The sequence below is a fragment of the Sinocyclocheilus grahami genome, unplaced genomic scaffold (genome assembly GCF_001515645.1).
Source record: "Sinocyclocheilus grahami isolate Dianchi unplaced genomic scaffold, SAMN03320097.WGS_v1.1 scaffold612.1, whole genome shotgun sequence".
Lineage (NCBI taxonomy): Eukaryota > Metazoa > Chordata > Actinopteri > Cypriniformes > Cyprinidae > Sinocyclocheilus > Sinocyclocheilus grahami.
Window position 1 is genome coordinate 278,121 of NW_015505791.1, and position 26,912 is coordinate 305,032.

General features: G+C 36.7%; 1 protein-coding gene across 1 annotated transcript in view; it reads right to left on the reverse strand.

Annotated features, from left to right (window-relative positions):
* LOC107557620 (protocadherin Fat 4-like) overlaps window positions 1-26,912 on the reverse strand; it is a 95,854-nt gene that overhangs the window by 26,657 nt on the left and 42,285 nt on the right. Inside the window, exons 2-9 of the mRNA XM_016241097.1 lie at window positions 20,156-20,417; window positions 17,977-18,327; window positions 13,874-14,796; window positions 9,897-10,094; window positions 9,184-9,358; window positions 6,642-6,669; window positions 5,909-6,503; window positions 1,955-2,129 (exon numbers count right to left, since the gene is read on the reverse strand). Of these exons, the coding sequence (XP_016096583.1) occupies window positions 1,955-2,129; window positions 5,909-6,503; window positions 6,642-6,669; window positions 9,184-9,358; window positions 9,897-10,094; window positions 13,874-14,796; window positions 17,977-18,327; window positions 20,156-20,417 (2,707 nt within the window). The remainder of the gene's footprint in view (window positions 1-1,954; window positions 2,130-5,908; window positions 6,504-6,641; window positions 6,670-9,183; window positions 9,359-9,896; window positions 10,095-13,873; window positions 14,797-17,976; window positions 18,328-20,155; window positions 20,418-26,912) is intronic.

Here is a 26,912-nt window from a genome sequence, read left to right on the forward strand (position 1 = left end):
CACACACGCACACATGTACACACGCACTCACACACATGCACATACACTCTCATGCACACACACACACACACACGCACACTCGCGCACGCACATGCACTCTCACACACAGACACACACACGCACACTTGCACGCACACACACACACACACACACACTCACGCACGCACACACATACACACACACACACTCTCATGCACTCACTCACACAAACACACACACACACACCAGGACCTTCCAAACAACACAGATTAACATCAGCTCCAGATCAACTGAAGTTCAACGGCGGAAATATTTACTACAAACTTACTTTAAAATATATGGCTGAAACCTGTCGAGAACTTCTCTGAGTCATATTTCAAGACCCAACTAAAACCCAGGCATGTTTTCTCACATTTCTTTTTTTAATTGCTTACACACAAGTTCTGAAACTCTGAAACCATTTGCTGAACTCAACACAAAACATGCACACACCATCCAAAATGATTATGCATCTCTTGCGAACGCAAACACGCAAACACAAACTCTTATAAAAATACTAACAATCCAAATTCATCCCAAAATTAGTGATGCACTAAAATTCTGGCAACAGCACTGTAAAAGATGATGTTCTTCCTCAGTATTTCTGTTTTGTTTTCCAGTACAAACATCTGAACATACTGAAATTAAGATACATTTAGAGGAATAGAAAAATGGTGTATTTGGTGTAACAAATTTAGGTTATAATAACATTGTGGGAACATTGCTTTGAAATGTTTCTAAAACGTTAAAATGTCCAGTTTTCTTGTTGCGGTTTCAAAAAAAGTTTACAAAAATGTTCTTACAATGATCTACTAACTTTACTTTTCCCTAACATGTCGTTATTTGAATGCTTGTTTTATACTAAGAAGGTTTCTTGTTGTGATTATAATGTTATTTAAAGGCTACAAAAAGCTTCATCAAGTACAAATAACATCATGAAGACATTTTGAGAACGCTGATCTCAGAACATTTTCTCTTAATGTTATGAGAATGTGTGTCAAATATTAATAAAGCAACTTTTAAATAGTGAAAGTTGTGAGAATCTTCACCTGTTAGGGAAGATATGACATCTGTCGATGGTGTCAGAAAAATACATTTTAATTCAGAGGGAAAACAAGATTATTTTTCTCATCCCATCGGCGAATATTTATTCTTGTTTTAAGCAAAAACAGATTTTGATCAATTTCTCAGAAAACACGACTTATTATCTTCAGTCATTCTGCTTCTCCAGTAAATGTGTCTGGTTTTAAGGATGTTTAGATAGTTGTAATGGAAAACAAGACAGAAATACTGAGGAAGAACATGTTTTTTTTTTGCAGTTCGTAAATATTTGAAATAGTTTTGGAGGCTGAAATCATCGGCTGAAACAAGAATATTTAATTAGCGCTTCTCTGATGGCGTGTTTTGACTGTGTCGGTAGCTATGTTTCCATCCACCTATTTTTATGCGCATTTAGGAATATCGCATAAAAAAAAAACACTGGATGGAAACGCCAAGATGCACATAAATTCTAAAAATGTGCATTAAAAAACGTATGCGCACAATTGAGTAGGATAAAATGTTTATTTTATTTATTATTATTTTATTGTGTTTCGTCTGCCCGCTCTGAGGCGCAAGTGATTGATCATATATGAAAATGATTATATTCAGTGGGTTCTCCTACTTTTCTTAGTGATATTTAGTGCCAGTTTATCAGGAAGTGTTCTCTTTGACTCATTGGATGGAAACGGGGCTTTATTCGCAAATGTTTTATCCGATATTCAAGTTTTGCACGCAAGTTAAATTTGCATCGTTGAATGGAAACATAGTTTTTATTTCATGCACAAAACATGGATAAACTACAATAGGTGAATGTGTGGACGCTAGTGCTGGATTAACAGGATTGAATAGCTGTCATTTGTCTGCATTAGTACTGAGAAGCATGCAGCGGTCTTACCTGCGTCGTGAGCCGTGATGATGAGCGTGTATTTGTCCTGAGTTTCTCGGTCCAGCGTTCGGATCAGGTTCAGCTGACCACCGGATGTAAGGCTGAACGCTCCCGCGTCGTTCCCGCTGCTCAGGGAGTAGCTGATCTGACCGTTAGTGCCCAGATCGTCATCACGGGCCACCACCTGCCACACAACACAAACCTTCTTCAGGATCCGCACAAATAAAATTAACCAGTCCCTACTGAACAAACCCATCAAGTCATGCCATGTCATATTCAAAAGCCAACACGTTGAATTAAATGCCAGATACAGTTTGTGTATCCAAAATACCATTAATATCCAGAAAAAAAGATTGTATGTGTAATTCAGGACTTTTAATTATAAGCAAGTCTGAAATACACCAGGACTCTTATTTCGAAATGACGTTGCTTTGCTACTTCCAGCTGCACATTCATAAACACGCTGAAGCTAAAACATGCATCTTGCAAACATCTACAACGTATTATTATATAAACACCATCACGTAAACACTGTCATAATTCATCAACAGTACAACATACTGTAAGCAATCATTTGGCATAAATGCGTGATATTCATTAACTGTGAACTGCTCTGAAAAAACCCTTAAACTGATGTTATTTAGGATGATTTCCAAGGAAGCATTTCTCATTTTCATTTAGCTTAACTTGATGTACTAAAATAAGTCAAGTTAAAATAAAAAATAAAATAAAGACATACAATTAAAAACAAAAACACAACAAAATTACTAAAAACTAAAATGGAAACAAAAAATAACAACTAATTAAAAATATTAATAAAAACTATCATAATTTATTAACGCTACTACAATAAGATGAAATATTTTAAACACTTCATTGTGCTTTTAACTCTAGAGTTGTGCAGTAAGAGTCGCATTAAAGAAGACATTTCTCATTTTTAATCCTGGAGATCTCATGGAAAATGAGCCATGCTTTAGTTTAGTCATCTGATGGAAAACAAACACTTTTAAAATGAAAATGACATGATATTACCACTAGAACCAGTAGATGGTGCAAAGGATCTCTTATTAGCTTACACGCCATTCACACACCCTAATATCGTATAAACATATATGTGTTTGTCACTCCTGAAACATTGCAATATATGTGCACGCCGGTCCTCTTAAAAGCACGACAAACAAAACTTCAAATTGAATGTATTATATACAAAAAGTGAGCAAACTCCGGTTATAATCAATGAATGTAAGTACACACTGCATAATGAGTCTCTTATTTACATCGTGTCTATGCTTTGTTTGTTGAGAATTTGAGAGAGTGTAGAAGTCAGATCAACACAAATCACACAAATGACCTATTTTGGATTCAAAATGGCAAATTTTACCAAAAGGTGACAAGTTTGCGTCCGCAGGAGATCTTCTGTTTCTGTAAGTAAACGGCTTTAGTGTACCCAGCCAACACGGAACGTTCTCACAGCTTTCGCTAATGTTTTTAAAAGTTATAGAAATGTTAGGACAAAACCTTCTTAAAGTAATGTTTATGGAATGTTCTTCTACCTTTATTAATATTTGATTCTCATAATGTTGAGGGGGAAAAAAACGTTCTGAGATAAACATTCCTGAAACGTCATTTGTACTTGATGAACATTCTAAGAAATTGTAACCTTTAAATAATGTTATATTTTGGGTGAAAATAAAGTTACTAGAACGTTGTAAGCAACGTTTCTGTAATCTTTAAATGATGTTCAAAACATGTCAAAACAACGTTTTTATAAGCTGAATTTGTTATCTGGTAGCAATTCTGATTCCATGTGGACTTTGCTGATTTTCACACAGTTCTCTTTCTGTGTTATAGGTCTGTAAAATGCCTCGTTTGGGTTCAGTGTTGGTTTGCGTGAGACTCTGGCGCTGGCACACCTGAGGAGCCGTGACTCCAGCTCATTTCCCTCTCAGGTGAGGTTTGTTTTGACTCGGACATTGGAGACCACCCTCACTATGTCATTTAGCCGTGGCATATTACTTTCTGCGTTTACACACACCAGCCGCGCCGTCAAACACGCAAGCCATTCCAGTTACAGAGCGCGGTTTGTGCTGGAAATTTAGTCTCGCATTTCTGCATGTTAAAGCAAAAATTATAAATGATGTAGAACCACAGCCGCCCAATCTAACGAGATTAACTAATGCTATCAGCGATTTCCCATTAAAGTCGTAATTACAAGTTTGTCGCATCGGACACTGGGTTCATTCTCACCAATTAAATCTTAATAGAGCCAAAATGTACTGAAGATATTTAGATACTGGATTTACAATACCCAACAGATTTAGAATAAATTGTAACGTCACATTCGTTTATAAACATCCACCGCACAATCTAGTCAATCTCAGTCAAATAAACGCTGTGTAAAATACATACACTATACATCAAATGGTTATTGAGATACATAAATATGCATGACTGTAACAGCAAGAGGAAGCAGGCACTGTTTAACGTTTGCGTCCCGGACGAATCAGAAACTCGGTTTCTGAGTTTTCCGGTTGTAATTGGGTCATTCCTGGCATTCGGTGGCTTCTGTGTCCCTGGTAAAGATCATGACCTCATTTTAAAGTCATTTTTAAACCTGTTTGTTCTTAACAGGGTGGGCATTTTTGGCCTTCCATTTCATAGATTTTGTTCAATATATGCTTACATTTATTTGCCTGATCTGGACCTGAATCATTTTTCAAATATTTTACATCTCCCAATCATGATTGCGCAAAAAGTTGTTTTGAAAATTGTATTTGATTTTCAACATTTCATGATGTCCAAAAGGCACTGAATATCAAATATATGACTTCAGAAGCTGTTTATGTCTTATGTCCGACTAGAAAACTCGGCCTCTTCCAACTAGTCCCACCTTCACGAGTCACTTTGGGAAAAAGCGTCAGCTAAATGCAAGATTGTAAATGTATTTACGAGAATTTTGATAACATAAATGCAGGGTACTTGCCTGTAAGATGTTACTGGACATTTCTTGTCTTCTGTTTTATAGATTTTGTTTAATAAATGCTTACACTTTTGTGTTTCCCCCAATCACGATTTACAAAAAAGTAGTTTGTTTTAAATTTAAATATTTTTTTTTATGATGTCCGAAAAGGCACCAAATACCAAAAGTGACCCAAATATATGACTGTTCATATTCGATTTTTGACTAGTCCCTTTGGAAAAAAGCATCTGCTGAATGCATGACTGTAAATGTATTTCTATCATGACAACTCTCAGAGGATTTTAGCATGGTAATGGCTATGACAATGTTCAATGTTCAATGTATTTGGTCTTGGCGGAATAGATCTGCTACGCTGCTGCTGCTGGTTATTGCTGTTGTCATAGATTACTGCTGCTGCTGCTGCTGCAAATACAGGAACTCGCTACTGCCAATACATCTGCCGATACGCTGCTGTGAGTATTTAAGATGTACTGCTGCTGCACAAATAGCATATAAAATAACCCGCAGCAGATCTATACAGGTGGAGCTGGGGAAGGTGTAGGGTTTCAGAGGAAGTGAATGCTAACCAGCATTTAAATGTAAAGCAGGAAGATCATTGGCTGCGTATGCAACATGAACCAATCAGCTTGTGCCGCGTAGTTTAACGCTCTGAATATCATCAGTTTACATTAACGACCCATCAGCCTGCGCCATCTACACTTTCGTGAAAGAACTTGGCATTTACGATCATTTTGATACCATAAATGTAAGACGTTCTTCAAATGTTTTTGTCTTCCATTTCATAGATTTAGTTTCACAAATGCTTATATATATTTTTTCTCAAGTATTTCTCCCAATTTTGATTGCACAAAAAGTTCTTTTGAAAACGGTAAATTTCCAACTAGTTCCGCTTTCATAAATCACTTTGGAAATAAGCATCTCTTAAATGCACGATTGTAAACATATTTACGATAATTTCAATAGCATAAATGCGGAGCACTTGCCTGGAGGATGTTCTTGGGCAGGTTTCCTAAGTTCTCCTGTACGCTGATGCTGTACGGCGAGAGCTCAAACACAGGCGTGCAGTCGTTTACATCCAAAAGCACGATGTTAACGGTGGCGCGATCCACACGAGGGCTGCTGCCGCGATCCGCCGCCTGCACCAGCAGAGAATACGCCGAGCGCGTCTCGCGATCCAGCAGCTTCGCCACAGAAATCACGCCCGTCACCGAGTCGATCCGGAAGTCCGAGTTAGCGTTCCCGCCGGCGATGGAGAAGCGTATCTGGCCGTTGGTTCCCTCGTCGGCGTCGCTGGCGAACACCTGCACGACATCTGCGCCGCTGAGCGTGTTCTCCTCGATCTCGATGTCGTAGATGTTCTGCGAGAAGCTAGGTGTGTTGTCGTTCACGTCCAGAACGATCATGGTGACCTCCATTCTGGAGGAAAGCGGCGGCTCGCCTTTATCCGTGGCCACGATGGTCAGAGAGTAATTGGCCATCTCCTCGCGGTCCAGTTCGCCCACCAGAATCACGCCGCCGTCGATGTTCCCGATGCTGAATTTATTCCCAAACGGCAACCGATTTTGCAATAAAGCAGAACTGTGAGTCACAATTAACACATTTGATCACGTTTAAACCCTACTTCAGCAGATTTACTAGTAAAACCGTTGTGTAGAAAATGTGAAAAACGTCTGCAGATTGTGTCTGGGCCAAAACATCAGTCATGGTTTGACTGGCTCTCGGCGCTCCAGAGCTGTTTCCTGCTCTTGGCAGATACAGGACCGTATTTAATGTCAAAAGTTCTCGCCGATGTCCAGAGCAAATCCCTGTCATTACAGCAGATCACGTGACCTCAGAGGAATGGACGACACGCACACTCACACGCACACACACGCTCGCACACACACACTCACACACTGACACACTCACACACACGCATGCATGCACGCACACACTCACACACACACTCTCACGCACACACGCACACACACTCACACACTCACTTTTCCAAAACATACATGCACACACACACACGCACACACACGCATGCATGCACGCACGCATGCACACACTCACACACACACTCTCACGCACACACACTCACACACACACACACGCATGCATGCACGCATGCACGCACACTCACACACTCACACACACACTCTCACGTACACACACTCACACACGCACACATGTACACACGCACTCACACACATGCACATACACTCTCATGCACACACTCACACACACACACAGACACACACACACACACACACACAGACACACACACACACACTCTCACGTACACACACTCACACACACGCACACATGTACACACGCACTCACACACATGCACATACACTCTCATGCACACACTCACACACACACACACACACACGCACACCACTGGATGCACATGCACTCTCACACACAGACACACACACGCACACTTGCACGCACACACACACACACACACACACTCACGCACGCACACACATACACACACACACACTCTCATGCACTCACTCACACAAACACACACACACACACCAGGACCTTCCAAACAACACAGATTAACATCAGCTCCAGATCAACTGAAGTTCAACGGCGGAAATATTTACTACAAACTTACTTTAAAATATATGGCTGAAACCTGTCGAGAACTTCTCTGAGTCATATTTCAAGACCCAACTAAAACCCAGGCATGTTTTCTCACATTTCTTTTTTTAATTGCTTACACACAAGTTCTGAAACCATGGCTCCTTTTGCTGAACTCAACACAAAACATGCACACACCATCCAAAATGATTATGCATCTCTTGCGAACGCAAACACTTCTTTCAAAACTCTTATAAAAATACTAACAATCCAAATTCATCCCAAAATTAGTGATGCACTAAAATTCTGGCAACAGCACTGTAAAAGATGATGTTCTTCCTCAGTATTTCTGTTTTGTTTTCCAGTACAAACATCTGAACATACTGAAATTAAGACACATTTAGAGGAATAGAAAAATGGTGTATTTGGTGTAACAAATTTAGGTTATAATAACATTGTGGGAACATTGCTTTGAAATGTTTCTAAAACGTTAAAATGTCCAGTTTTCTTGTTGCGGTTTCAAAAAAAGTTTACAAAAATGTTCTTACAATGATCTACTAACTTTACTTTTCCCTAACATGTCGTTATTTGAATGCTTGTTTTATACTAAGAAGGTTTCTTGTTGTGATTATAATGTTATTTAAAGGCTACAAAAAGCTTCATCATGTACAAATAACATCATGAAGACATTTTGAGAACGCTGATCTCAGAACATTTTCTCTTAATGTTATGAGAATGTGTGTCAAATATTAATAAAGCAACTTTTAAATAGTGAAAGTTGTGAGAATCTTCACCTGTTAGGGAAGATATGACATCTGTCGATGGTGTCAGAAAAATACATTTTAATTCAGAGGGAAAACAAGATTATTTTTCTCATCCCATCGGCGAATATTTATTCTTGTTTTAAGCAAAAACAGATTTTGATCAATTTCTCAGAAAACACGACTTATTATCTTCAGTCATTCTGCTTCTCCAGTAAATGTGTCTGGTTTTAAGGATGTTTAGATAGTTGTAATGGAAAACAAGACAGAAATACTGAGGAAGAACATGTTTTTTTTTTGCAGTTCGTAAATATTTGAAATAGTTTTGGAGGCTGAAATCATCGGCTGAAACAAGAATATTTAATTAGCGCTTCTCTGATGGCGTGTTTTGACTGTGTCGGTAGCTATGTTTCCATCCACCTATTTTTATGCGCATTTAGGAATATCGCATAAAAAAAAAACACTGGATGGAAACGCCAAGATGCACATAAATTCTAAAAATGTGCATTAAAAAACGTATGCGCACAATTGAGTAGGATAAAATGTTTATTTTATTTATTATTATTTTATTGTGTTTCGTCTGCCCGCTCTGAGGCGCAAGTGATTGATCATATATGAAAATGATTATATTCAGTGGCTTCTCCTACTTTTCTTAGTGATATTTAGTGCCAGTTTATCAGGAAGTGTTCTCTTTGACTCATTGGATGGAAACGGGGCTTTATTCGCAAATGTTTTATCCGATATTCAAGTTTTGCACGCAAGTTAAATTTGCATCGTTGAATGGAAACATAGTTTTTATTTCATGCACAAAACATGGATAAACTACAATAGGTGAATGTGTGGACGCTAGTGCTGGATTAACAGGATTGAATAGCTGTCATTTGTCTGCATTAGTACTGAGAAGCATGCAGCGGTCTTACCTGCGTCGTGAGCCGTGATGATGAGCGTGTATTTGTCCTGAGTTTCTCGGTCCAGCGTTCGGATCAGGTTCAGCTGACCACCGGATGTAAGGCTGAACGCTCCCGCGTCGTTCCCGCTGCTCAGGGAGTAGCTGATCTGACCGTTAGTGCCCAGATCGTCATCACGGGCCACCACCTGCCACACAACACAAACCTTCTTCAGGATCCGCACAAATAAAATTAACCAGTCCCTACTGAACAAACCCATCAAGTCATGCCATGTCATATTCAAAAGCCAACACGTTGAATTAAATGCCAGATACAGTTTGTGTATCCAAAATACCATTAATATCCAGAAAAAAAGATTGTATGTGTAATTCAGGACTTTTAATTATAAGCAAGTCTGAAATACACCAGGACTCTTATTTCGAAATGACGTTGCTTTGCTACTTCCAGCTGCACATTCATAAACACGCTGAAGCTAAAACATGCATCTTGCAAACATCTACAACATATTATTATATAAACACCATCACGTAAACACTGTCATAATTCATCAACAGTACAACATACTGTAAGCAATCATTTGGCATAAATGCGTGATATTCATTAACTGTGAACTGCTCTGAAAAAACCCTTAAACACAAAACATGGATAAACTACAATAGGGGAATGTGTGGACGCTAGTGCTGGATTAACAGGATTGAATAGCTGTCATTTGTCTGCATTAGTACTGAGAAGCATGCAGCGGTCTTACCTGCGTCGTGAGCCGTGATGATGAGCGTGTATTTGTCCTGAGTTTCTCGGTCCAGGGTTCGGATCAGGTTCAGCTGACCACCGGATGTAAGGCTGAACGCTCCCGCGTCGTTCCCGCTGCTCAGGGAGTAGCTGATCTGACCGTTAGTGCCCAGATCGTCATCACGGGCCACCACCTGCCACACAACACAAACCTTCTTCAGGATCCGCACAAATAAAATGAACCAGTCCCTACTGAACAAACCCATCAAGTCATGCCATGTCATATTCAAAAGCCAACACGTTGAATTAAATGCCAGATACAGTTTGTGTATCCAAAATACCATTAATATCCAGAAAAAAAGATTGTATGTGTAATTCAGGACTTTTAATTATAAGCAAGTCTGAAATACACCAGGACTCTTATTTCGAAATGACGTTGCTTTGCTACTTCCAGCTGCACATTCATAAACACGCTGAAGCTAAAACATGCATCTTGCAAACATCTACAACATATTATTATATAAACACCATCACGTAAACACTGTCATAATTCATCAACAGTACAACATACTGTAAGCAATCATTTGGCATAAATGCGTGATATTCATTAACTGTGAACTGCTCTGAAAAAACCCTTAAACTGATGTTATTTAGGATGATTTCCAAGGAAGCATTTCTCATTTTCATTTAGCTTAACTTGATGTACTAAAATAAGTCAAGTTAAAATAAAAAATAAAATAAAGACATACAATTAAAAACAAAAACACAACAAAATTACTAAAAACTAAAATGGAAACAAAAAATAACAACTAATTAAAAATATTAATAAAAACTATCATAATTTATTAACGCTACTACAATAAGATGAAATATTTTAAACACTTCATTGTGCTTTTAACTCTAGAGTTGTGCAGTAAGAGTCGCATTAAAGAAGACATTTCTCATTTTTAATCCTGGAGATCTCATGGAAAATGAGCCATGCTTTAGTTTAGTCATCTGATGGAAAACAAACACTTTTAAAATGAAAATGACATGATATTACCACTAGAACCAGTAGATGGTGCAAAGGATCTCTTATTAGCTTACACGCCATTCACACACCCTAATATCGTATAAACATATATGTGTTTGTCACTCCTGAAACATTGCAATATATGTGCACGCCGGTCCTCTTAAAAGCACGACAAACAAAACTTCAAATTGAATGTATTATATACAAAAAGTGAGCAAACTCCGGTTATAATCAATGAATTTAAGTACACACTGCATAATGAGTCTCTTATTTACATCGTGTCTATGCTTTGTTTGTTGAGAATTTGAGAGAGTGTAGAAGTCAGATCAACACAAATCACACAAATGACCTATTTTGGATTCAAAATGGCAAATTTTACCAAAAGGTGACAAGTTTGCGTCCGCAGGAGATCTTCTGTTTCTGTAAGTAAACGGCTTTAGTGTACCCAGCCAACACGGAACGTTCTCACAGCTTTCGCTAATGTTTTTAAAAGTTATAGAAATGTTAGGACAAAACCTTCTTAAAGTAATGTTTATGGAATGTTCTTCTACCTTTATTAATATTTGATTCTCATAATGTTGAGGGGGAAAAAAACGTTCTGAGATAAACATTCCTGAAACGTTATTTGTACTTGATGAACATTCTAAGAAATTGTAACCTTTAAATAATGTTATATTTTGGGTGAAAATAAAGTTACTAGAACGTTGTAAGCAACGTTTCTGTAATCTTTAAATGATGTTCAAAACATGTCAAAACAACGTTTTTATAAGCTGAATTTGTTATCTGGTAGCAATTCTGATTCCATGTGGACTTTGCTGATTTTCACACAGTTCTCTTTCTGTGTTATAGGTCTGTAAAATGCCTCGTTTGGGTTCAGTGTTGGTTTGCGTGAGACTCTGGCGCTGGCACACCTGAGGAGCCGTGACTCCAGCTCATTTCCCTCTCAGGTGAGGTTTGTTTTGACTCGGACATTGGAGACCACCCTCACTATGTCATTTAGCCGTGGCATATTACTTTCTGCGTTTACACACACCAGCCGCGCCGTCAAACACGCAAGCCATTCCAGTTACAGAGCGCGGTTTGTGCTGGAAATTTAGTCTCGCATTTCTGCATGTTAAAGCAAAAATTATAAATGATGTAGAACCACAGCCGCCCAATCTAACGAGATTAACTAATGCTATCAGCGATTTCCCATTAAAGTCGTAATTACAAGTTTGTCGCATCGGACACTGGGTTCATTCTCACCAATTAAATCTTAATAGAGCCAAAATGTACTGAAGATATTTAGATACTGGATTTACAATACCCAACAGATTTAGAATAAATTGTAACGTCACATTCGTTTATAAACATCCACCGCACAATCTAGTCAATCTCAGTCAAATAAACGCTGTGTAAAATACATACACTATACATCAAATGGTTATTGAGATACATAAATATGCATGACTGTAACAGCAAGAGGAAGCAGGCACTGTTTAACGTTTGCGTCCCGGACGAATCAGAAACTCGGTTTCTGAGTTTTCCGGTTGTAATTGGGTCATTCCTGGCATTCGGTGGCTTCTGTGTCCCTGGTAAAGATCATGACCTCATTTTAAAGTCATTTTTAAACCTGTTTGTTCTTAACAGGGTGGGCATTTTTGGCCTTCCATTTCATAGATTTTGTTCAATATATGCTTACATTTATTTGCCTGATCTGGACCTGAATCATTTTTCAAATATTTTACATCTCCCAATCATGATTGCGCAAAAAGTTGTTTTGAAAATTGTATTTGATTTTCAACATTTCATGATGTCCAAAAGGCACTGAATATCAAATATATGACTTCAGAAGCTGTTTATGTCTTATGTCCGACTAGAAAACTCGGCCTCTTCCAACTAGTCCCACCTTCACGAGTCACTTTGGGAAAAAGCGTCAGCTAAATGCAAGATTGTAAATGTATTTACGAGAATTTTGATAACATAAATGCAGGGTACTTGCCTGTAAGATGTTACTGGACATTTCTTGTCTTCTGTTTTATAGATTTTGTTTAATAAATGCTTACACTTTTGTGTTTCCCCCAATCACGATTTACAAAAAAGTAGTTTGTTTTAAATTTAAATATTTTTTTTTATGATGTCCGAAAAGGCACCAAATACCAAAAGTGACCCAAATATATGACTGTTCATATTCGATTTTTGACTAGTCCCTTTGGAAAAAAGCATCTGCTGAATGCATGACTGTAAATGTATTTCTATCATGACAACTCTCAGAGGATTTTAGCATGGTAATGGCTATGACAATGTTCAATGTTCAATGTATTTGGTCTTGGCGGAATAGATCTGCTACGCTGCTGCTGCTGGTTATTGCTGTTGTCATAGATTACTGCTGCTGCTGCTGCTGCAAATACAGGAACTCGCTACTGCCAATACATCTGCCGATACGCTGCTGTGAGTATTTAAGATGTACTGCTGCTGCACAAATAGCATATAAAATAACCCGCAGCAGATCTATACAGGTGGAGCTGGGGAAGGTGTAGGGTTTCAGAGGAAGTGAATGCTAACCAGCATTTAAATGTAAAGCAGGAAGATCATTGGCTGCGTATGCAACATGAACCAATCAGCTTGTGCCGCGTAGTTTAACGCTCTGAATATCATCAGTTTACATTAACGACCCATCAGCCTGCGCCATCTACACTTTCGTGAAAGAACTTGGCATTTACGATCATTTTGATACCATAAATGTAAGACGTTCTTCAAATGTTTTTGTCTTCCATTTCATAGATTTAGTTTCACAAATGCTTATATATATTTTTTCTCAAGTATTTCTCCCAATTTTGATTGCACAAAAAGTTCTTTTGAAAACGGTAAATTTCCAACTAGTTCCGCTTTCATAAATCACTTTGGAAATAAGCATCTCTTAAATGCACGATTGTAAACATATTTACGATAATTTCAATAGCATAAATGCGGAGCACTTGCCTGGAGGATGTTCTTGGGCAGGTTTCCTAAGTTCTCCTGTACGCTGATGCTGTACGGCGAGAGCTCAAACACAGGCGTGCAGTCGTTTACATCCAAAAGCACGATGTTAACGGTGGCGCGATCCACACGAGGGCTGCTGCCGCGATCCGCCGCCTGCACCAGCAGAGAATACGCCGAGCGCGTCTCGCGATCCAGCAGCTTCGCCACAGAAATCACGCCCGTCACCGAGTCGATCCGGAAGTCCGAGTTAGCGTTCCCGCCGGCGATGGAGAAGCGTATCTGGCCGTTGGTTCCCTCGTCGGCGTCGCTGGCGAACACCTGCAGGACATCTGCGCCGCTGAGCGTGTTCTCCTCGATCTCGATGTCGTAGATGTTCTGCGAGAAGCTAGGTGTGTTGTCGTTCACGTCCAGAACGATCATGGTGACCTCCATTCTGGAGGAAAGCGGCGGCTCGCCTTTATCCGTGGCCACGATGGTCAGAGAGTAATTGGCCATCTCCTCGCGGTCCAGTTCGCCCACCAGAATCACGCCGCCGTCAATGTTCCCGACGCTGAATTTATTCCCAAACGGCCCTTTGAGGGAATACTCCACGTAGCTGTTGGGGCCGCTGTCGGCGTCGGTCGCTTGCGCTGTGAACACTAGCGTATCCACCGGCGTGTTCTCCTGAATATACGCCATCGTCTGGGACGTGAATGAAGGCGGGCAGTCGTTGACATCTAGAAGGATGATAGACACCTGTGTGGTGCTGGTGAAGCGGCTCAAGGGAGGCAAGGCCAGGTCGTTAACGGTGATGACCAGGTTGTAAAACGACTGCGTCTCTCGGTCCAGAGCGTTCCTGGTCTGTAAGACGCCGGCGTCTGTGACGGTGAACTGCGAGTGCGGGTCTCCTGAAGCGATGGTGTAATGCAGCTCCGCATTCGGCCCTGGAAAACAACACACATGCTATTATATTTAATCAGGGGTCACACCTCCGCTGGGGTAGAAAACATAAACAATGGTTTAAAAGCATTGAAAATTGGCAAAATACTGAAAATGACTGTTGCTAATAACTGTAAATCTTAAAAATAACACTATTTATGTGTATATGCATTTTTATGAGCAGGGTTTCCCAAAATGGAAATTTTAATGATTTATTAAAAACCCCCCCACAGGATAATATTTTATTTAACTTGTTTGTTATGTGACAATCAAGGTTGTTATCATTAACTGTCTAATCTAAATCTAATACATTTACTAATATGAAATACTGTTATAGTTTTTATTAATATTATGAATCAGTTTTTATTTTTATACTGTCTGTTTTTTTATTTTACTTCTAGTTAAAATTTTAGCAATGTTGTAGTGTGTTATTTTTGTCATTTTTAGTAGTTTTTGTTTTTATCTATATAGTTTTTATAAATTTTTATTTTAGTTATTTTAGTACATCAAGTTAAACTAAATTAAAATGAGAAATTCTGCCTTGGCACCTAGCTGAAATAAAACATTTGAGATATTTTTTATTTATTTATTGCAAATAATATATATATATATAAAATTGTTTTTTTACTTTAGTTTGGGTTAACTATAATAACCCTGACTTAAACGAAACTAAAATAAACTGAAGCAGTGAAATTAAAATTAAAAAATTTATAAAAATTATTAAACCTAAATAGAAATGTAAAAAAATAATACAAATGACACAAAAACATTAAAAAATGCACCAACACATAAAAATAATAATACAAATACAAAAAAATTAACTAAAATTGAAATAAACAAAAAAACGTAAAAATATAAACTAATTCAAAATATTATTTAAAATGATAATACTATATAAATAATATTAAAATAACTGGTGACATTTGCATCAGAGAACCTTGAACATGCAAATGTGAAATAAGTGAAATATCAGAGTAAATATTTATTAAAATATTACATAAGTAAATATTAAATATAAATATTAAATATCCAAGTAAATAAGTTCACAGCTGACAACAAGTTTGGGAAACCCTACGTTTGAGCATTGCGTTGTGAGTCAGTTATTAAACAGAAATAATGACTTTGAGTGTAAAACAGCACGGCGTGAAGAGGGATCTCTGCAGTATAACAGTGTGTTTGTGCAGACGTGTTACAGTACAGCGAGTGTGTGATACGGATCTGCTCCGTTCACAGTAAATGAGCTCTAATTGAGCGGCTGCAATGCTGCCCGCTCATGTGGAACCACACTGGCCTCGTTTACTAAACACGCAGGGGTCAGAGGTCAGGGGTCAGGAACACGTTTACAGAAGAGCGGGAGGAAAAGCCACAGGCACAAATGTAGGTCAGCGTAACCACATTAGAGTCGGAGACATGAATCTCACAGAAACATGTGCGGCTCAGAATCCAGCCTGCAGCTTCTTTGTGCTACATATCTGCTCTTCTTTCCTTTTATTCATTTTGATATGACCCAGACATGATTTTGTGAGACTCACCCAAACACGAACCGCAGTCTGAACTAGACGAGACTAGCCTGAGTGTTCAGATATGTTCAAACACGCTGAATTTAATGAACAACGGCACTTTTCTGTTGTAGAAAACCACATCAATGTTGTTAAAAACTATTTTTGTAAATTATTTCATGCTATAATATTAGCATTGGTCAACATTCTTACATTTAAATATGATATTTAATTATTAAATGTAATTTACTGTTGTAGAAAACAGCATAAATATTGTTAAAAACTAACAAAAAGTGGCAAAAAATACAAATATTCATATACTGTATAATTTAATTCAATACAATAAAAGTATTGTATTTCTATAATATTAGCATTTGTCAACATTCTTACACTAAAATGTGATTTTAAGTTTATTTACTGTTGTAGAAAACCGTGTAAATAACGTTAAAATCAACCAAGATGGCAAAATGTAGAAAATGACAACTGCAGATATTTGTATACATTTCATTCAGTGCATAAATGTATTTTTAATCTAATTAAGAAAAAGCAAAACCATTTTTCTGAGAATTGAAAGACGAACAACAAACTAACTTAACTCTTCAACCTGAATTTGAATTAAAGTAGCAAACAGGATGAAGAATGGCATACATTTTATACAACGTTATAAATACAAAAAGTATTAAAAGGATTGTAATCGAATTAAAAATTGTACCCAATATTTGTGTGTAATATGTTATGAATTTTTATGTCCATTAGAGCTGGGTTTCCCAAACTGGTGTTTGCAAGTTTATTAAAAAACTAATAATTAATTAAATAATAAAATTAAAATAAATAATTTTAAAATAATAAAAAAAAAACAAAAAAACCTGTAACCGTGAATGAAACTGGGGTTTGCATGTTTATTAAAAACGAATAATTAATTAAATTATAAAAATATAAAATGAAAATAAAATAAAAAAATAAATAATACAACAAAATATTTACATAATAATGTTATTACATTTGATTTACATTACATTATTACAAGTGATTATTACATAATGCTCACTTGTACCCATTAAATTGTTGTTAAATTATGGAAAAATTTACTTAAAATCTCAAGTAAATATTTCAGGCTTAAAATAATCAAAATAAAATAAACATTAAAATAATATAAAAAAATATTTACATAATAAAATAAAATAATAAAAAAATAATAAAACCTGAATGGCTGCTACATGTCATATGTATTCGGTTTATTATTTAGCTGGCCACTTTGTGTACAATATTCTCAGACGACGGCTGTGTAAACAGCTGCAGTATATAATGTACAGGCTAGTCATCTTCCCTGTTTGTTTAAAGCAAAATAAAGAAACTAACTGTGAATGAAACTGGGGTTTGCAAGTTAATTAAATCATAAAAATGTAAAACGAAAATATATAATAAAAAAAAATTATAATAATAATGCAACAAAACATTTACATAATAATGTATACATAATATTTTAAAAATAAAATAATTTAAAATGATAATAATAAAACACTTGTACCCATGAAATTGTTGTTAAATTATGGAAAACCTAACGTAAAGTCTCAAGTAAATATTTTAGGCTTGTATCATGTTATTCGGATCATAAACGCGTGTGTAATATCCTCAGGAGCAACAGTGCACTGTATTTTTTTATGAAGGGAATTGCGAGCGTCTCACCGTCGTCGGCGTCAGCGGCGCTCAGGCTCAGCACGGTCGCTCCGGGAATCACGCTCTCCGGGACCGAGCTGCTGTAGACGGAGCTGTGGAAGCGCGGCGGGTTATCGTTGACGTCCAGAAGATTGAAGTAGACTCGTACGGAGCTGGACAGACCTCCGCCGTCCCGGGCCTGGACCGTCAGGATGAAGTACTGCTGAGACTCGTAGTCCAGCGCTCGGCTGATGTTGAAGACGCCGGTGACCGGGTTCAGGAGGAAGGTGGCATCCTCATCATCCTCCTCTATAGAGTACGTGATCTCGCCGTTTGATCCCGAGTCAGAGTCGCTGGCCAGAATCGCCGCCACGATCGAACCTCGATGGAAAACCACAACAGAAACTTAGTAATTATGCAACAATATAAGTTGAAATAATGCAGACTGACGGCGTCAACAAAAGAAAATACCATTAATGAATAACCTCGGAGCTCACAGCCTTTGACATGAAACCTAAAAATGAACTAAAACTAAAAAAAAAAAAATTATAATAATGAATATTTGTAATGTAACTACATAATAATATTTACTAAAAAAACTAAAACTGAAATTAAATAAATAAGATTAGTAATATTTAACAGTAATGTTTCAATAAAACTAATAAAAAGCACATAACAAAATAATTTAAAAAATATTTTGTAAAATTAAAATGAAAACTGAAAATATAAAAATATAAGCCGATTCAAAATATTACTAAAAACTATAATAGTATATAAATAATGCTAAAATAAATGTTGTGCACAATACTATAACGAACATGTCTTTGTATAACGTCACATATTCACATATTTAATGAAGCATTAGAATTATTAACTGGAAACTAAAACTATAACTGAAATAAAAAATCAATTAATATCAATTAATATAACATTAAAAAAACATAAAAATAGAAGCTAATTTAAAAAAAAATATTTAGTGGTTCATCAGTTTTTACTTCCAGAAGCGACCCTATATGAAATTACATTCTAGAGTGCGTTAATATGTGTTTTACTTACTGTGGTATATTTATTATGTATATATAAATGCACACACATATATGTATATATTTTAAATATTTTTTATATTTTTAAAAATATTTGCATGTATATATATTTATACTTGTATATAATTTGTTAAATATAAATATGAATATTTTATATATAAATCTAACATATTTTTCCTTAACATATACATGCATGTGTGTGTATTTATATTTACATAATAAATATACTAGAGATGGGCGATATGGGGTTAAAATATATATCACGATAATTTCTGGTATTTATTGCGATAACGATATCAATGACGATAATTCAGGGAAACTTATGCATCCATTAAGAGACAAAAAAATGACTGAGTACACACGTAATGTAATTTGTGTTTAAGTCATACTAGAAGCCAGAGGGCGCTCTTGCGCAGAAACTCCACACATGCATCGCAGAAGTAATAGCACTGACACGCTCCAGGAAATCCCTAATATGGACAAAGCCATCCAGTTATCGCTGTAGCTAGAGACATTTTAACTGATGAAACTTGAAGACAATAAACATACGATTGCGACAATATATGGTTTATCTGTGCTCTTCAAGCAATCTTTTATCGCTTTCAATTTATAATGCAATGCTAATCGACATAGCCTTTATCACTGTATACAATACTATACAATAGTATGATTTCTGCCTCGTTCTGTGAGTTGAAACAACCACGTCTGATCACAAAAAGTTATTTCAAACATTCGACTGATGCTATGAAGTTAATTTGACAACAGGTTTGTAAACACGCTCAAACATATGCAAAATTAAATTGCACGCGTGCTACTGTACTACATTTATTCAAGGCTCAGAATTATTTTTTTGTCGCACTGTACAGCCCTGACCAAACCAGAAGGAGCTCCTTATTTAGTGATAAACTCCTCCTCAATTTCACGTCCACCTTCCGTGATGTCGCACAGAGAAATATGTCAACAACTAGACTTTATCGTTATTATCGCGGGAAGACTAATTCTTATCGTGGGGAGAATTTTTACTGGTATATCGCAAACGATAAGATATCACCCATCCCTAAAATATACACAGCACACACACATATAGTATGTAAACAAACTTTTATTTTGAATCGATTAATCACGATTAATCGACGATTAAAAGAACTGACTGATCCTCATCATACCTGGACTGGTGTCCTCGGGGATGTCGAAGGAGTAGACGTTGCGTGAGAAGTGTGGCGTGTGATCGTTGACGTCGCTGACCGTGATGTTGACTCGGACGTCGGAGGACTGCTGGCCGTCGTCGGCTCGCACCAGCAGCGAGTACTTGGATCTGCGCTCGCGGTCCAGATGCCGGATAGCCGTCAGCTCGCCGGACTCGGGGTCGATGCGGAAGCTGTCGTCTGCGCCGCTGATGATGGAGTACGTCACCAGAGCGTTCGCTCCCTGCACACAAACACAGATTCAATCACAAACTTCATTCAAACAGGAAACAAGATCGTTTTTCTGCCCCCACTGGCAGATATTTCTTTCTTGTTTTAAGAAAAAAAACACTTTATTTTGATAATTTTTTCAGAAAACAAGATTTAAGAATGTTTAGATATTTATACTGCAAATCAAGACAAAATATTAAGAAAATCAGTCATGTAAAAATAATGTCTGTGCGTAACATCTCACATTCACACATTTAATTGAAATAAAGTTGAAATAAAATAAAATATAAATATTGCATGAAAAACTTCCGCACGGAAATGTTGTCTTGGGAGATCAGTTTACATTGAAGCAATACAATTACTGGAAATAATAAAAACTAAGACTAAAACAAACAAAAAAAATATTATAAATAAATAGTAATATTTAATTTTAAAAAAATGTCAAAAGCACATTAAAAAAATAAATTAATTAAATAAAATGGAAATAAATTAAACTAAACTAAAACCAAAAATGAAATAAAGTAAATGAAATAAAAAAATTATCATAATTCATATAACTAAATAGCAATATTTAATACTAATATTTAATTATAAAAAAACTAACAAAAACGTCAACAGCACATAATAAAATTACAAAAACTAAAATTAAAATGAAAACTGAAAATATAAAAATAAAAACTAATTTAAAATATTACTAAAAGCTATAATATTATATAAATAATATGAAAATAAATGGTCTGTAAAATAAACGTGTCTGTGCATAACGTCAAACTTTCACATTTGCTTAAATAAAATATAAATATTAAATGAAAAGATTTGAGAAAATGAGAAATGTTGAAGCACTAAAATCACTAACGGGAAATAAATAGAAACTAAAATGAAAAGTGAAAATATAAAATAAAAGCTAATTCAAAATATTACTAACAACTATAATAGTATATAAACAATACTAAAATATATGGCGTGCTAAATACTGAAACAAATGTGTCTATGTATAACGTCACACATGATCTTCAGATTACAGCAGGACCAATTAGTGAGAGTGAAAGTATTTCATTTCCAGCCTGGTGTTGAGTTTCCTGAGATCAGATCTGTAGTCTGTAGAAACACAAACCCGCATATACAGCACATGAGCGAGAGAGACTGAGAGACTGAGAGAGAGAGAGACTGAGAGAGAGAGAGAGTGAGAGAGAGAGAGACTGAGAGAGAGAGAGACAGAGAGACAGACTGAGAGAGAGAGACTGAGAGAGAGAGAGACTGACTGCACAGATCAAACAGAGCTACATCACTCACTGGCAAACCCAAACACAACAGCAGAGTAAAGTGCAATGCTATCTGAGAGAGAGGTGTGTGTGTGTGTGTGTGTGTGTGTGAGAGAGAGAGAGAGAGAGAGAGAGAGAGAGAGAGACAGCAGGCGTCTCTTTGAACTGAACGGATATACGCTTCCTCTATAAATCCAGCTAATGGATCCCCTGATCCCCGCGGCTCTCAGACGCTACACATCTGATCCTGACGAGCAGAGAATAACGCCAGCGACAGATCGGGACGTCCACGACAGCGCAGGACAATACGAGTTCAGAGACGACAGCACATCAAAGAGCAGCAGATGAGGATCCGCTTACAGAGACACCACAGCATCGCCACTCAAACTCAGAGTGCCCAGAAAATACCGTGCTAAATCAATATGGTAAAGCATATTCCTGGGATTGTTGCATTGTGAATTTTAATGTAAGGCATTAGACATTTTACTTTCATTTTACACTAAACTAAAAAAACTTTTTTTAAATAAAGCTGAAATAAAATATGACTAGATTAGATTAAAAAACCAGAGAAATGAGAAATGTGTTCTTGGGAACTAACTGAAAACTTACTAACATGATAAATAAAAAAAATTATAAAAATGGAAATAAATAAAAACTAAAAATGAACAAACTGAAAAAAATTATAATAGTAATATTTAATAAAAAATAAAACAACACAAGACAACAAATTCACTAATATGAAACAAAACAACCTGAAAACTGAAAATATAAAAAACAGCTTATTCAAAATATTAACGAAAACTATAATAGTATATAAATAATTCTAAAATAACAATGGTCCTTAAAGTAGGCTTACATTTTTATGCTACATATTTTAATATTAACAATTAGAATTAGTTTATATATTTGTTTTTATTTTGATCTTAGTTTTAGTCATTTTTTGTTTTTGTCATATTTAAATGACAAAACTATATTTTTTAATATTTCTACATATTTTTTTTACTTTATTATTATTATTTGTACATTATTACGTGACATACATGAAAACAAGAAATGCTTTCAGTGCAATTAGCTGAAATACAGTAAGTTTACTATTTAAAATAAAACATATTTAATTATATTTCAGTTTAAGTAATGAAAAATTGTTTTTTTATGGTTTTGGTTTTAGTTTTGTAGTTTAGTTAACTACAGTAATCTGCATGCATTTAACTATAATAAACACACACACATTATATATATATATATATGAACATGTTCTTCAGAGGTTCTGTGTGGTTCAAATCCTGTGTTTTTCTCTCTCTCGTCGTCCTTCTGCTGGAAAGAGAAACGCAGTCAGAAAGAGTAAAAAAGCAAGTGAATGTGATTCCTGAGCTCCTGCTGCCATAGATCAGAGCAGACCTCTGGATTTCCCATCAGCCACCTGGAGCCGCCCCCTCTTCCGGCCGCGGACGCTGAACGACATACGGAAACTCACTCAGAGAGCGAGATGAGAAAGACTGCTTCCTCTGACCGACTGACCACATTATCCTCAACTACAACCAGCACAACACACCGGCATCACCTGAAATCAAATACATGCTCGCATAAAACACTAGTTCAGCTCACTGCCAAGACAGCATTTCTCATTTCTCTTAACGTGGTGTACTAAAATAACACAAATTACAACTAAAAACTGCATTGGCATATTTGAGAAAAAACTAAAAACACCCAACTAAATTATTAGTAAAACTTGAACTAAAATTAAAACATAAACAAAACATAAGCTGAAACTAGATAAAACAAACATTAGATGAAAAAAACGTAAATGAGAAACCAAAATAGGTTTACATTGAAGCACTAAAAATAACTGGGAATAAATACAAACTAAAACTGAACTAACAAAACAAAACTTTAATTTAACTTACATTTAATACAATACAAATAAAATGACAAAAATGGAAAATTAAATAAAATGACTAAAATTTAAATGAAAACTAAGCTTTTAAAAATAAAAACTCAAAACAGTAAAAAAAGATCAGTTAAATAACAATAATGATGTGAACTTTATGCTCGTGTTTTTCATGATTATGCTTTATAATCGGGTTCTGGATGTCTATGAAGTTTAAAGCATAGTTTATCCATGTGTCGTGCAGTGAGTATGTATTTGGTGATTTTCACCTGACGATAAAACAGCTGAAAAATCCCACGGACGCACATTAAAGGAGGAAATGGACACTCTTTTCAACTGCATAGCAACACCTAGAACCTCCTAGCGACTGCATAGCAACACCCAGAAACCCCAAGCGACAGCATAGCAACACCCAGAACCCCCAAGCGACTGCATAGCAACACCCAGAACCCCCAAGCAACGCCTCGCAACCACACAAACCCCCAGCACGACATAAACAAAACATAAGCTGAAACTAGATAAAACAAATATTAGATGAAAAAAACGTAAATGAGAAACCAAAATAGGTTTACATTGAAGCACTAAAAATAACTGGGAATAAATACAAACTAAAACTGAACTAACAAAACAAAACTTTAATTTAACTTACATTTAATACAATACAAATAAAATGACAAAAATGGAAAATTAAATAAAATGACTAAAATTTAAATGAAAACTAAGCTTTTAAAAATAAAAACTCAAAATAGTAAAAAAGATCAGTTAAATAACAATAATGATGTGAACTTTATGCTCGTGTTTTTCATGATTATGCTTTATAATCGGCTTCTGGATGTCTATGAAGTTTAAAGCATAGTTTATCCATGTTTCGTGCAGTGAGTATGTATTTGGTGATTTTCACCTGACGATAAAACAGCTGAAAAATCCCACGGACGCACATTAAAGGAGGAAATGGACACTCTTTTCAACTGCATAGCAACACCTAGAACCTCCTAGCGACTGCATAGCAACACCCAGAACCCCCAAGCGACAGCATAGCAACACCCAGACCCCCCAAGCGACTGCATAGCAACACCCAGAACCCCCAAGCGACTGCATAGCAACACCCAGAACCCCCAAGCGACTGCATAGCAACACCCAGAACCCCCAAGCGACTGCATAGCAACACCCAGAACCCCCAAGCGACTGCATAGCAACACCCAGAACCCCCAAGCGACTGCATAGCAACACCCAGAACCCCCAAGCGACTGCATAGCAACACCCAGAACCCCCAAGCGACTGCATAGCAACACCCAGAACCCCCAAGCGACTGCATAGCAACACCCAGAACCCCCAAGCGACTGCATAGCAACACCCAGAACCCCCAAGCGACTGCATAGCAACACCCAGAACCCCCAAGCGACTGCATAGCAACACCCAGAACCCCCAAGCGACTGCATAGCAACACCCAGAACCCCCAAGCGACTGCATAGCAACACCCAGAACCCCCAAGCGACTGCATAGCAACACCCAGAACCCCCAAGCGACTGCATAGCAACACCCAGAACCCCCAAGCGACTGCATAGCAACACCCAGAACCCCCAAGCGACTGCATCGCAACACCAGAACCCCCTAGCAACTGCATAGCAACACCAGAACCCCCTAGCAACTGCATAGCAACACCAGAACCCACTAGCAACTGCATAGCAACACCAGAAACCCTTAGCAACTGCATAGCAACACCAGAACCCCTTAGCAATGAGCTAAAATCAGCATCGCTCTCTGTAGCTGGAGCTCTGGCCGTTCCGTGCGGATGTGGGCAGAGATCTGGACAGGAATAACCCTGGACTCCAGTCACACAGCCCAAACATCACAGAATTCCTGCCCAGCGTGCCAACATCACATTCAGTTTGAGCTTTTCAGTTAAAAACACTGACGAACAACAGGAGAGGAAAAAATCACAGATCGCATCACAACTGTTCCTCCTGGACTGATTTATACTTATAATATATTGATATAGCTATATTCAAGCAATCTAACTTATTTAAAACATTTAATAATTCATTTAAATTGTAAACTGACATATTAATGATTAAATGAATCACAATTAATTTTTAAAAGAATCCTTTTTTATATTCAGGCCCTTTGATTATTGTCTCATCCACATTATTATGAACTATTTTTACTGTACAAAAACACTGTGCTTTGCTTTTAATTTCATGAACTTGTTTGCAGTGATGTGCATAATTAATTATTCTAATTACCAGTGTTATTTCATAATATTAATGACTTTAATCAGTATTTTGAATTAGTTTTTAATTTTTCTCAGTTTCAGTAATTTTGTTATTTTTATTAATGTTGAAATCACAATGTCTGTATACATTTTTTATTTACATTTCCAATTAATTTCCCATTTTTATTTACATATTTTTATTATATTAGTATATATTATATTAATTTACTATATTAGTAAACCTAGTTACAACCTAAATTAAAATAAAACCATTAAGGTTGATTTTTGGCTTTAGTAATGATTAGTTAAGAAGTGAAATGTTCCTTGTCATCTTGTAATTACAACATATTTCATAATTACAATTCCATCAACACATGAATGCAGCATTAATATAGAAATAAGCTGTTTAACACCACTTTCAAACGGGACTCATTCAGTCAGGTTTCATAGCATCTCATGATATTCAGTAACTCACACGTCTTTATTACATCTGCAGTTATAAAACACATAAAACCAGACGAGCACAGCGGCCAGATCCCAAAACTCACAGCTCCTCTCGTCCTGAAGAACTTTAATATCTGCTGCATTTAACATCACAGAGCCGTGAGCTCAGAAAAACACCAGAGACAGAGAGATTCAGTATGCACTGCTTCATGTTATTCATCTTATTCAAACGCAGGATTCATCAGATGTGGAGTGTTCATCAACACAAACACACAAAGCAAACCAGAGGTTTAGTTATAAAGCCTGATATAAAACTGTCTGTAAATATTCAGTCAAAGCCCTAAATAATCTGCTCCATCAGAACCCAAACTCTCTCACACACTCTCTCTCTCTCACACACACACACACACACACACACACACACACACACGCACACAAACACTCTCTCACACACACATGCACACACCCACACACACACACACACACACAGGAAACACACAGAAGAGCGTGAATCATTGTTCTGGACTCTCTGGGTTCCTGCTTGTCTTTTGTTTTAAGAACAGAAGATGGAAACACTGCATGGATGTGTTTAGTTCCCTTAAAGGGGTCATATGATGCAATTAAAACTGTTCCTTTCTCTTTGGAGTGTTACAAGCTCTTGGTGCATAAAGAAGATCTGTAAAGTTGCAAAGGCTAAAGTCT